The sequence below is a fragment of the Cololabis saira genome, chromosome 11 (assembly GCF_033807715.1).
Source record: "Cololabis saira isolate AMF1-May2022 chromosome 11, fColSai1.1, whole genome shotgun sequence".
In the NCBI taxonomy this organism is placed as follows: domain Eukaryota; kingdom Metazoa; phylum Chordata; class Actinopteri; order Beloniformes; family Belonidae; genus Cololabis; species Cololabis saira.
The window spans coordinates 29828402-29842216 of record NC_084597.1 but is presented as its reverse complement, the minus strand read 5'-3'; the positions used below and the strand labels follow the sequence as shown (position 1 = coordinate 29842216).

The 13815-nt window shown below is 40.4% G+C and overlaps 1 protein-coding gene across 1 annotated transcript in view; it reads left to right on the top strand.

The window, feature by feature from the left end:
* The window catches only part of si:dkey-112m2.1 (transmembrane protein 132C), a 282047-nt gene that overhangs the window by 224555 nt on the left and 43677 nt on the right, over window positions 1–13815 (top strand). The window contains exon 5 of the mRNA XM_061734330.1: window positions 1716–1905. Within this exon, the coding sequence (XP_061590314.1) occupies window positions 1716–1905 (190 nt within the window). The remainder of the gene's footprint in view (window positions 1–1715; window positions 1906–13815) is intronic.

Genomic DNA, 13815 nt, shown 5'->3' with positions numbered 1-13815 from the left:
TAGTGTGAAATGAATACAGTATAGAAGCCTAATTTTATTTATCTGTGTTTTGTTTTGGAAAAATAAGTTAAAGTTAAAAATTCCATCAACCTTCCAGCATAACGTACATCAGTTTACCTGCATTTACTGACTGGCTAGATTATTGCCAACACTTACTTGGGGAAAAAAAAATCATGAGGGGCTCAGAGTCAAAGCCCCTCGTCATTTTTTTTTCTTGCAAACATATTAAGAATAATTCAGAACTTTACTACCTGTAAATATTATAAAAAGCTTTTCTGACTGACCTAGATGTACTATTTATGATATCTTCACCCACAATGATTTCCAGCTTCTAAAACGGCTCTTCCTTACCGTTTTTCTTTCTTTTTAAACAGTGCATTCTTAAATCTGCACTTTGAAGTGGGGCTAGTTTCTGAAATGTGAACATATGGGGGATTTGGGGGAGACTTAAATGCAGGCTTGCCCAAGATATGTTCAAGGAAAACCTTGGATCCATGCCAACCTATTCCTCCTCCTCCTCCTCCTCCTCCTCCTATTCCTCCTCCTCCTCCTCCTCCTCCTCCTCCTCCTCCTCCTCCTCCTTCTCCTTCTCCTTCTCCTCCTCCTCCACATTTGAAATGGGAAATCTCTCCTGGCTCCTTTTAATTGTGTGTCACCCAAACAATAAACATTCATTGTAGGACAAAAATAAAAATGGGATGGTATGTGTTAAAAATAGCTTTAAAGTTCCTCCCTGCCTATTTATTCTCTGAATTTCAACCATGTCTGGGAATAGCTTGTTTTCATATTCATCTAAAGCAGCTGTGTTTGGCAACGTGAATTCTCTGTGAGCGCCGTTCTTCAGTATGAATTGTGATTTCATTTTTTTAAGAAAGTGCGTGTATATCTGGATGTGGTTGCTGGGAAAGGTGTTGTATTGAGTTTTGACTTTGACACCTTGGAAATAGGCAGGGGCTTGATCAAATCAAGCATTCAGTAAATCAAATAAGTTTAGATGACATTATTTTGCATTCATTGTTTTGTCTTGTTTTTCTTTCCTACTTTGTTTGTATCGCCATCAGCTCTGAGAGAATGATTTGCTTAGCTCTGGCAACATCTAAAAAAAGACACTCCATATTGTAATGTGAAAAAGAAATTGCATTGACATAATGGTTCTACGTGGCTCTAAGGATGGATATTTTTATGGTACTATGATTAGATTCATATCAGATTTTTGATGAAGCATACTGTACATTGTTTAAATTTGAGGAAAAAAAACATATCTGATATTCCGGTATCTACTTGGCATACTGGAGAACAATTATCCACTTCAAAAGTGCTTGTGATATATTTTTATTTTGGGCTAACATTGTTCACCAATAACAGTCTTTTTGTTAACTCTCCATCTCGGCTCCACACCCACTTTCTCCTTCTTTAGTTCCGACATCATTTGTTTTGCTATTTTTTTTCATTGTAAAGCACTTTTTACACACTGTTTTCTGTGAACGGTGTTCTATAAATAAATGTGACTTACTTGCTTAATTCGTTTTTACATTAAAAACTTGTCATAACCCTCTCCATCCTTTCTGATGCAACCTCATAGATTTTTTTCTGAGTCAAGTCTGAGTTTTACATAACTGCCTCTGTGACCTCTGTAACTAGCTACTTTATTTTTTTCATCTTTTTTCTTTTTAAAGTAATTCCTGACACAGATTTTTTCCCTCTCTCCTCTGTAGAATTGAAGCAGTGGGCTACCAGCGTGTGCTCCAGGTGGACTTGGAGGTCAACGGCCTGGTGGTCACTCAAGGGGGCAGGGAGGTAACTTGGCAAGTGGAGTATCCGCTCACCCGGACCCTTTCCAGCGAGGTGCAGACCCTCATCCGCCTGGCGCCACAAGATCTCGGTGGCATTGTGCCGCTAGCCATGGTGAGAAACAATTAATTTTGCTGAATAATTTGGAAGCATATTTATATACTTCAACATTCTTTATAACTATGTTTGTACTCTTTTCAGATGAGCTAGTTAAAGGGGATAAGAGAATGGTGGAAAGAAGGGTCTAGCGTGACCTGAATATTTTTAGAAACACAGAATGTCTCATCTTACCGGTACATGGAAATCACAATCAAGAGAGAAGCAATCTTGCCAGATTTGCCACGTCATGTGTATGTAAATTGGTTCACACCAATAAGTGCGCAATACTTAAAGGGGACCTATTATGATTACTATTATATTACTCTTGCTTTAACATATACAGTATAAAGTGGTGCCCCCTCAGCCTGCCAACTCAGAGAAGGAGGAAAGCAACCAAATTCTGCAGTGTCTGTACAGCCGCCCGTATGAGCCATCCAGTGTGATGTGGCTTCTACGAGCCATTCAGATTCTACTCCCGTCGTTACGTAACGAAAATGCGATTTACATAGGTTGGCCTCCGATGCGTGAAACCACGCGCACAACTAACTCCGCCGGCCGGAGCTTCCGCTATTTTTTCGTAGCGGTGTATTGCTTCATTCAGGCAGCCAATCAGCACAGTGCCTCATTATCCTAGCCTCCCCGCCCATTCAGAATCCCGCATAGATCATGAGGTTAGAGAATGGGATGCTGGAGACATGACTCAGAGGCTGAATTTCTTATTTATTTAGCAAAAACAATCAAAAGCTTGTTTTTAAGACATTTAAGGCCTGTTTAAAATAGGTATTAGATGCCATAATAGGTCCCCTTTAACTTCAGAAGGGCATTTAGTGTGACAGTAACAATCTTTCAGATTATAAATAAACTGACGAGGGATTTTTAATTTAAAGAACTCCAAAGAAGACACAGACTAACTGTTGACAAAAAAAGTTTAAATCTTCTCCCAGCTGGCTTAATCCTTTAATGCCTCACATATCACATAACGCACAAAAAAAATGTATTTTTTGTAGCTTAAGTGTTAATTAGGGCCCGAGCACTGACAGTGCGAAGCCCTGCCCCTTCTTCTGATTGGTCCATATGTGATAGTTCCTATTTTCTGCGATTACTTTTGAATGGTCTGACATAAAGAGTCGTGGGTGGTGTCATCGGACTCGGTTTTGAGTCCTTCACCATAATTGGTGCAAATTAGCCCCGCCCCTCCTTCTGATTGGTCGATATATGATAGTTCCTATTTTCTGCCATAACTTTTCAATGGTTTGACATAAAGAGTCATGGGTGGTGTCATCGGACTTAGTTTTGAGTCCTTGACGTTTATTGGTGAAAATTGCTCGTGTGAGGGCCCATTTATTGCTGCTTGCAGCTTTAATTAGGGCCGGAGCACTGACAGTGCGAAGGCACTACTGTATCTGTAGGAATTTTTTTTTTCTTTCTTCCGACTAAATGAGGACCTTTTTGCCCCCCTAAACGTGCCCCAAATTCACCAAATTTTGCACGCAAGCCAGGCTTGGCGAAAAATTTGATATTTAATGGTTTGCATTAATGGGCGTGGCCTAATGGCTCAACAGCGCCACCTAGAAAACTTCGTGCCTCAAGCCCCACAATATGGTTTGACGTACATGCACGAAAATCGGTACACACCTGTATCATGTCGCAACTTAAAGAAAAGTCTCATGGCGCCATGGCCGAAACCGAACAGGAAGTCAGCCATTTTGAATTAATCGTGTAATTTTGCCGCAATTTATGCCATTTCTTCGGCCGCTTCTTCGCCCGAAGCACCCAAAATGTGCATCTCGATCCTGCGACGACGTGCATTACTTTTCTCAGTCAAAAGCGTTACCGTGGGACGCCTAAAATCGCGCCCCCCCTTCATCTGATTGGTCCAAATTTGATAGTTTCTACTTTCTGCCGTAACTTTTGAATGGTTTGACATAAAGACTCGTGATAAAGACTCGTGGGTGGTGTCATCGGACTCCATTTTGAGTCCTTGAACATAATTGGTGCAACTTAGTCCCAACCCTTCTTCTGATTGGTCGATATTTGATAGTCCCTATTTTCTGCCATAACTTGATGAATGGGCCCACCCGTGAGGGCCCGTTCATTGCTGCTTGCAGTTTTAATATTTAGATTTTCTTTGCTAAAAGAGTAACAAATTCTTACAATGTTCAGAGGAGGCTCAGGTGGATGATAAATAACAATCCATTCTCACATCAAAATGTGAACTAGCAACGTTTGTCCACAGTACAAAACATATTAGTTTCACCATAAGGCCTTTCCCTGTTTTTTTTCCCCCATCATTTTCTATTGGCCTGCGGAAAAGTCATGTGACTGCCCGCAGCTGCCTGGTAAAAATAAAACCTGGTGTCCATCCTTGTCTTTCTCAGTGGAAAATGCATTATGCATTATTATTAGTTTTGACATATAAAAGTGTTTTGATCATATTTCCAGTGAGAAATATTCATTGAAATTTCATAATATTCGTTCAGTTGCAGTATATGATCTTTGGTTTGTTAGTTATTACGTTTAATCTTTCAGGTCTCGGATAAAATCGTTACAGTTTTACATTTTCTGCCGTTGCTATGCTAAGTTAATGTGTTGTTGCCTTGATTACGGATAAATTTTTTTGTGCTGGTTAGTTACATGTAGTTACATGTAGACTGTGTTTGTCAATAAATAAATGTTATGGATCAAGTTGACCCTCGATCATTTTACAGCCACTATATGCAACCAATGGCTCGCATCCCATTAATTTTTTGTGTTAAGTGTTGAGGCATGGTTGAGACCTATGCAAAACATCTTGGGAAAACTGCATTCAGGCAGACTGCCAAGAGGTTAAGTTTGGACAAACTTTATTATAATGAAAATGTCCAACATGAGGGTGTTATCCAGTCAATACAGACATAATTCTCAACATCAATGCATTGGATAGGAAGTTGATACTTAGGTCCGTTGCTCTAGATTATGTGACAATGTCATCTTTTTAAAAAATACATGATCTGGTTGATGATGCGTGGCACATTTTATTGCTTTTTGAAAATCCTAAAAATTACTACTACTGCTACAACTACTACTACTGTCATTTAGCAGATGATTTTATCCAAAGTGACTTACATCTGAGCGAACAACACAAGCAAAAAGTCACATACTGTAGGAGGGTACAGCGGGATAAGTGCTGGTCAGACCGCTGTGATACCAGTTGGACACAGATGCTGCCATGCCAGTGCTAGAATTTTCTTTAAATGTTTATTGAAAAAAATATATATTTTTGTTCCTGACACAACAGTCACCATCATACGATCATCTTGACATACTGTAAGTGCATGCAGCTTACTCAGTGCTGAGTCCTGCAAAGAGCTGGATCTTCTAACTATTTCTGATGAGCAGAGAAGTTTACTCAATACAGAAGTGCTCCTTAAAGAGCTGAGTCTTTAGCTTGCTCTTAAAAGTAGGTACAGACCCTGCAGATCGGACAGAGTTTGGTAGGTCATTCCACCATTGGGGAACAATGGAGGAGAAGAGTGTAGTTACTGATTTCAGGCCACGTTGTGGTGGAAGCACCAGGCGTCTTTCACTGGCTGAGCGTAGGTGTAGAGAAGGAGTGTAGCTCTTTGAACTTGAGGGATTTGGTGTGTGAGTGACATGAGCTATGAACTGGGAATGTTTAATGCGTTTTTGCACATTTACCAAGAGAAAAACACAAGCTTCACTCACAAAGACACTGTGGCCATGGCTGTATTTTTACAAGTCCATCACATTTATGGTTCTTAATTGCAGCGCGGTCTGTATTTCAGAGTAATGTATTTGCAGTATGTTTCCTTATTTGAAGTGCATTTTATTATTTGTTTGCATTTTCAGTATTCATGACACGTGCTGTCAAATTCATTAAGCAGTGTTTTTGTTTTTTTCAAAATTAGTTGATTTCTGCTAGCGTGTGTTTTTTTCATACAGCAGCATCTTGAGTTTTATTGTTATCTCAAGTTGGCAAAAGTAGGCAGTCACAAATGACAGAAAGATTTTTTTTAACTGTTTCTGGAAAAACAGAACATACCATAGCATTCTTTGTTAGAACCATTTCACATTATGTAGCTACCATGTTTTCATTTACCATAACCTTGAAATATTTTTTCCTACAAAAATTCAGCAAAATGCATTACTACTTTGAATTACAAAATAAAGATCTTTCACTGGTTACATACCAAAGCTAGCCTCTCTTATTTTTAATATAGTGCTTTCACGTTGTCAGTAAGCTGGATAAAACAACTCTCTTGCTGATTGTGAAGTTAAATTAGAATTTTAACAGTCTGCATGTTGATGAATTGGTAAGTGGTTGGAGAATAATGTCATGTTAAACACTATAGTATGTAAACATGATACACTGTTGCTTTATTGAATTCCAAAAATGAAGCAAATCTATTCGGTATGTCAAAGAGATAAGGGTATTTCTTTTCTAACTGGTAGTTGCTACAAAAAAGAGAAAAAAAGTGCCTTCAAGCCCTTCATGAACTTGGTGAAGCAGTACAGTGACCTAAAGATTTTCCCTGTATGTTTTAACCTTTAATGTTTCATTAAAAGTGGGCATATACTGCACTTTTGTATTATTTATAGAAACAAACAAGGGAAAAAAGACCAACAAATACACTTAAAATACACATAATACACAGTGTATTATTCGAATTTTGTTGACGTCCGTCTGTCTCAAGAGACATTGGAATTCTGTGCTGTGGATCAGTCAGCATTGCAGCGCCTGCTATGACTATACGGTCGAATTCTAGATTGGCAGGCTCTGTGGCAGAGCATGTAGGTGAAGGTTGCACCTGGTTCTAAAAAGTACTGATGTAGCCCCCTGCTGTCTGTGCTCCCTCCTCCCTCTCCAAAATGATTCTCTTGCCTCACTCCTCTGGACACCAGCCTTCACGGCCCATCTCTAGCTGTAACGGTCATCAGCCACTGTCTCCCAATCTGATGGGTCGATGCCCTTATAACTCGCTTACAGACATCCTTGTAGCAGAAGACGGGCTTCCTGCAGGCCGGAGCCAGTGGTGAGCTCCCTATACAGTATACCCTAGGGGATTTTCCCGTCAATCTATTCTTCCCACATGACCAAGCCAATGCAGGCAACATTGTGTGAGCAATGTGAACATGCTTGGGATGCAGGCTTTATCTAAGACATCCTTGTTTGGGATGCGGTCCTGCCACGTGATGCACAGGATTCCCCTCAGGTTGCGCAGGTGAAAGCTATTAAGCCTGTGCTCTTGATGGAAGTAGAGGGTCCAAGACTTGCTGCCATAGTGCAGCGTGTGGAGTACAAAGGCTTGGTACACATGCATCCCAGTTCTGGTGGTCAGCTGGGGATTATCCCACACCCTCTTTGCCAGACTAGCAACATGGCTGTTGCTGCTTTGCCGATTTGTTGGCTCAGCTCAACATCCAGGGAGAGGTTGCTGGAGATGGTGGAGCTGAGGTATCTAAATTCCTTGACAACCTCAAGCGTATAGTCCCCAATGGAGATGCTCAGTCTGCTGGTCAAATCTTGGCCCAGGATATTAAGTCTTCTTTAGGTTCATAGTTAAGCCAAATTCTCAGCATGCATTTGCTAAGTAGTTGATAAGTTGGTGTTGACCTTTTTCAGAGTGCATCTTCAGAGCTGCATCATCGGCAAACAGCATCTCGCGTATCAGGACCTGCTGCACCTTGGTTTTAGCTCAAATGCAGGTGAGGTTGAAGAGTCTGCCGTGCCGTCCCTTCTTGTGTGAAGGTACACTTCATCCCGTGACTGGCTTAAGGCAAAGGACAGTAACAATGTAAAGAAGACATGAAAGAGTGTGGGAGCAAGTACACAGCCTTGTTTCAATTTAATTATTCAACCTTTAATTAGTTTATCTGTCCATTAGTCAGTTGTCAGGTCCTATTTCAAGAGTTGAGTAATTTCTACATATACTTTTGAAAGAACTGGTAAATATTACCCAGTTCATGTTTCTGAAAAGTGAACTAGTAATGGTATCCCTTTAAAAATGGATTAACTGGTCAAAAAGGGAATCCAGGATATATTATAGCTGAAAAATCTTTAAAGGTTTTCACACAGCTATTATACACTGCAGTGTTTCCACTACATTAATTTAGGAGTGGTCTACCACCATTCCTAAATCAGCCGCGGCTCCTTTAAATTTATTGATTTTTTTTTTGTTTTTTATCGTTGCAAATACACCTTTACATGTCTCCACCTTTACAGCAGAATCCTGCACAGGGTCGGATACTCGCGAATACAAAGGTAAGCTACAGACAACTATCTTGCTCTGTACTTTTTTTTTTCGGGGGGGGGGGAATTCTAGAGTAAATACTGCACTCTATATCATAGCTTCATAGTTTAAAGATGTTTTAAAACTTGACAGTAAAGACTATAAAAAATATAATGAGTTAGTTGTGAAACTTTTAATGCATTTGTGAAAATGCGGAAAAAGGCCATCTTTTCATAACCAAACAATAGAGACATATTGGGAAAGGTGACATGCAGTGACCTCTGAGTTGGGTTGGAAATGTGGAGTTTTCCCAAATGCCCAAAGAAACTGAATGTCTAAGCTCCAGGGGACATGACCAGTTACTGCTATGTACAGTGAGTTCAGACAGTGCACAAACTCATTGTTTTATAATTACACGTCCAACCGCTATGTGGTAGTGTAGATTCCTCTGTAGCACCGTAAGAGTTTCCCTTTGTTTACCTCCTGTATGTAGCTCAACAGAGTAAGTAAATTTATGAGAGTTGTTGAGTTTTTTTTCTGGTCAACTACATTGGGACTAACCCATATTATGGGGGGGGCTCAAATAAATGCCAGAATTTCAATGGGAATATATATTTAATAAGACAACACCCTCCCACCGTAGCTAAAAACAGGCAGGCGCGCACTGAGGGAAAGAGAGAGAAAAAGAGAGAGAGCAAGAGCGAGCGAGAAACAACATTAGTTACGTTAAGTTATTCCCTATTTTTATTTGATTTGCCTTATTTTGTCATTTACCACTTAAACAGTGCAGTTCTCTTTGAGGTAGTTTCAAAAATCAAGTAATAATAGTGCAACTGTTTACTAGTAACAGCAAATTTAAACATAAATATGAATTAAATAAAAACAGGCAGCTCAACTTAAAATACCCAGCAGCCATGTAAACAAATAGGCAAATAAAAGTGCAACAATGCCATAAAGTACAGCAGTAATGTGCTTTTTAACTGTACTCTTATTTCTCACTCTCCTTTTCTGGCTTAAGCCTGAATTATGCTTCTGCGTCAAAACGACGCCGTGTCTACGGCGTGTGGTTTTTGTACACGCAGAGGACACGCCGTCACATGCGCCGTCAGTGACGTGCACCTCCCGAAAATTGTAACTACGCGTCGAGGAGACGCAGACCACACGCAGACAGAGAGGGCTGTGATTGGTTCGTTTGAAAGCGAAGCATTTCCGGTTTCCGGTTTGAATCAGTAGTGAACTTCCAGGGCTTTTTTCTTCGTTTATATGTGATTTTTTTTGGTTTTGTTTTTTGCACAATAGTTGTCCTTATTTCTTTGATTTACTGTGACCGGAAAAAGTCGGATAAACCATTCAGAAAAAGATCGCTAACTAGTGGCCGCGGGGGGTACTGCACCGCGACCAAATGGAGAGACGGAGAACTCTGAACGATTCGTGACGGCCTCACGGGTGCGCCGTGTGCTCTGCGTGTGTGTGACGCAGAACCATACCCGCACCTTTAAACAATAAAATGTTTGTGTTTGAAGTGTTCTACAATCTTCCTCGCGGTAGCCAGGGTGTCCATCATGCTGCGTTAAGAAAGCAAGCTCTCATGCACGCAAAGTTGGCAATAATGAGCGACATAGCCTGTGGCGTTTTTCTGAACTCTCAGCTTAGAAAGAAATCACAGACACCAGCTTCGTTTGGTTTTCAGTCACCGTTGTAACTTAACTTTTATTTATTTGCCTCCGCTGTAACACTCCTGTGGGCATGCGCAGATCACCACAAGCAAACAACTTTATTGAACTCACTTTACGTGACACAGTCCAAACTCCACACCCCCAACTCACCCATAGTGTTCTCCATACAGGGATTAAAGTTCTCCGTCTCTGGACGGATTTCCGTCAATTGGAAAATGAGAGGAAAAAAAAAAAAAAAAAAAACCTTTGCATGTGAGTTTTGTTGTGGTATAGTTTAAGACTATCCAATTAAATCATGTTAGGCATTAAACTGACACTGTTGTAAACCAATAAAACTGCCAGAGCCTTGGATTAGCCAATCAGAGCAGAGGAGGCGGTGTTGGATCAGTAAGGGAAATCGGCGAATCAGATCCGTAACTTCGGGATAAGGATTGGCTCTAAGGGCTGGGTCGGTCGGGCTGGGGTGCGAAGCGGGGCTGGGCTCGAGCCGCGGCTGGGGGAGCAGTCGCCCCGTCGCCCTCCTCTCCCCGGAGGCGCGGTTGTCCGGCCCGCCTTGTGGGGCCTTCGTCCAGCGGCGTTCGCGCGTCGTCGGGCGGGGGTCTTTTCTGCGGGGCGGTGTCCGGCGCCGCGCGGAAGGCGGACCGGTGGGGGGGATCGGGTACGGCGGATGGCGGCGGCGACTCTGGACGCGCGCCGGGCCCTTCTCGCGGATCTCCCCAGCTGCGGTGCCCGCCGGGGACCCGTTCGCGTGGGCCCCCCGGCTGGTCCCCCCTAGGGCTGCCACCTTTCAGAAATAAAAATAAGGAACGCCCGATTTCAGCAGCGCAGGCGCCAAAAAAAGGAACATCCCCAAAACTTCTAAACTGCATAGAAATGTGTTTATTTTATATGAAAAAACAAAATGCTTTGATTTAAAGTTTAAAGTGCCTTAATAGCATTGAACTTGCACGACTGTACAGACAGACAACCGTACCAGTAACTGAAATAGTCTCCTATGCTTGTATGTCCACATCAGCCCAGATGTAGAATATAACCTACAGGTGAAGGTCGGAACATTAGAATATGGTTTAAATTTTAAATTTAAATTTAAAAGGTGAAACTAATATCTAACATAGTCTCAATACATACAAAGCAACACATGTTAAACCTTTATTTGTTATAATTTTGATGGTTGAATTGTTTATTGATTTCATAAAATATTCCAATTTTTTGAGATTTTTTATTTGGGGTTTTCATAAACTGAGCCATGATCACAAAAATTATAACAAATAAAGGCTTGAAGTATCTTACTTTAAATGTAGTGGGAAATTATATATTTGTTTCACCTTTAGTTGAATTTACTACGAATGAAGTTTTGCGACATATTCAACTTTTCCGACCTTCACATGTAGATTATGACATCAATAAATTAGAGCATAATATGTGTCTGTATTGGTTCAATACGGAACGCAGCTTTTAATTCCCAATTACGTAACAATTCCGTATTTCAAGGGATGGGTGGCGACCCTAGTCGCCTCGGCTGGCGCCTAGCAGCGAAATTTAGAACTGGTGCGGACCAGGGGAATCCCACTGTTTAATTAAAACAAAGCATTGCGAAGGCCCACGGGGGATGTTGACGCCATGTGATTTAGAAAAACATTCCTCTCAACAATAACATCATCATCTCTTTGTCTGCATTAACACCATCATTGATGAAACAGTCCTGGATGTTTCATCACCTTGCCCAAAGCCTTGCCAAGTGCAGTGAGATCAGAGCAGCTGGTCAACTGGATGAAGAAGTGCGAGTTTACCAGGTCGACTCAGATCTAGGAGAACAGGCCAAAGGCTTTAATGAGAGGACTGCACCAACTGATGTGGACGATAAATTAAAAGCAAACTAACAATAATAAAATTGCTCAAAAACACCTTCCTCCTATAAAATGCTATTGGTCTCGAGTATTTAAATAGTGTTGGTTAAAGTCTTATTACACCTTAAATGCTGTATTAGAAAACAGAAGGGCTAATACAGCATTTAACTTTTTTACTTGAAACCTTTGGGAAGCGACTGCACGGCAGAAAAAGGTCATTCTTAAAGTGTGGTGCAGCGGGAATATGAACTGGCATGAAACATTTTTTTCAGTCAAAAATATTTTTTTTGCTTTAATCCCTGTCTCCATATTAACAGCATTGTCGTGGAAAATTACATGGACCCTTTGCTTGTTGATACACCAGTTATTTAACTTTTTCTTTTACATAGTCTGTTTGATGCGCTGATGAAAATAATGAGAATAAAATATATACCGGTATCTGATCCCTAATCGGGATACAATGTCCGATTTCGATCAAGTCTGAAACAACGTGATTGAGCACGATCAGCCTCTCTGCAATTCTGCAATTTTCTGACCTCGGCGTCAAGTCACTTGTGGTCAACTGGTGCTCTGACCTGGACCAGCCCCAGAGTATTAAAATTAATAGCCTCAATGCAGTATTTTTTACATTATTAATCAAGTGCACTGTACTTATGCAGGGTGCATACGCTTTGAGCGTATATGGCATAGTTTTTCCAGTGTCAAACAGTCTGTTTCGACAGAACGGTAGAAATTAACAAAAATCTTAATCTTTTCCTCAGAAAAGTATAGGCATTAAGTAGTACTAGTCTGTGTGCAGAATGTGTGTCAGCCCTGCTTGGTAAAACTCTCATCTCGCTTTTTCGCTCATCACTTCTGTCCTACCCTCCCGCAGAGGAGCACACACATGCACACTGACACACACCGTACCTGTCTACTAAACATGAAATGCAGAACTTGTTTTTCTTTTTCCTCTTTGTCATTTAAATTTGACAACTGCTGAAGTTATACTCTAAAGTAACTGACTGAAATTGTGACATCTGTGTTTATGGAACCATGAGGGAGAAAAAGAGTGTGAAAAGATCACAAAGACTAAAGGAAAATGATGGGGCACGTCTGAGGAAGTACAAAAGCAAGTACGGGAGGAAAACATTCTTAGTTTGGCATGTTTAGGAAAGCTTTCAGATACTGTAGTTACTGGAGGGTGCTTTCTTAGAGTTTTGAACGTATGTGTTCACAGTCATTGTTAAAAAGAAAAAGCTAGAAAGATCCGTTCTTGATATTCGTCTTGCAGCAACAGAAAAAGCTCATTGTTTCACAACAGGTTTTTTTTTCAAGTACAACAGAGCAATTTGTTTCGGAGTTGAGTCAGTGACTTACAATATTGTGACTTGTGTTACTTGGCTGAATGTTTTACAATGCTAGTTGCCAATCCTGAAAAAACAACGGTACTAAAAACAAAAACAACAAGAACATCATTGTCAATACAACTAATTGTTTCTTCTGCCTAAATGGAAATTGTTCTTATAAAAAAAAAGTATTCTACTGTTGGAATTGGATACTTACACTTTTCAAAGTTTCCTTTTTAGCTGAAGTATTTGATGCATCACTATTTTCAGAAAGTGCGAATAAGAGGGTGATGCTTTTACTGGGCATTGACATTTAATATTGGAATATTTGTGAGCAAAAAGTTGATTTGCATCAGAAACATGTAAGGATTTCAGCTGGCTTCAAAAGGATGCCTTTTTTGCGGTGATTTAATAAGAGATAACATGACACGTTCAGATGAAAGGTTGTAAAGCTGTATCTTCTCGAGTTTAACTCCCCCTGGCTCTCTGCTTCATTTTATAACTTACCCAGTTTGAAATCTCTTAAATAAATTTAAAAGACCCTAAAAAACTGAAATGATTAAAAAGTAACAACTGAATAAGAAACTAACCTTATGTGGGGCCTTTTATGTATTTGTTACATGTCTATACAGTTGCAGGCTGTTGGCAGTACTGTGGGTGTGTTTGTCAGGGCTTTTATGTTTACATAACTGTCATATTATGAAGTTGACAAACTTTAAAAGGATAAATCGGTGACAAGTGTTTGTATATTGTTTGCTAAAACTATTGTTGTTCAAATTTCAGAGAAAGATTTAGAGAGCATTTTAGGAGTGAATTGTAACGAAAGCAACCTGGAACTTACAAG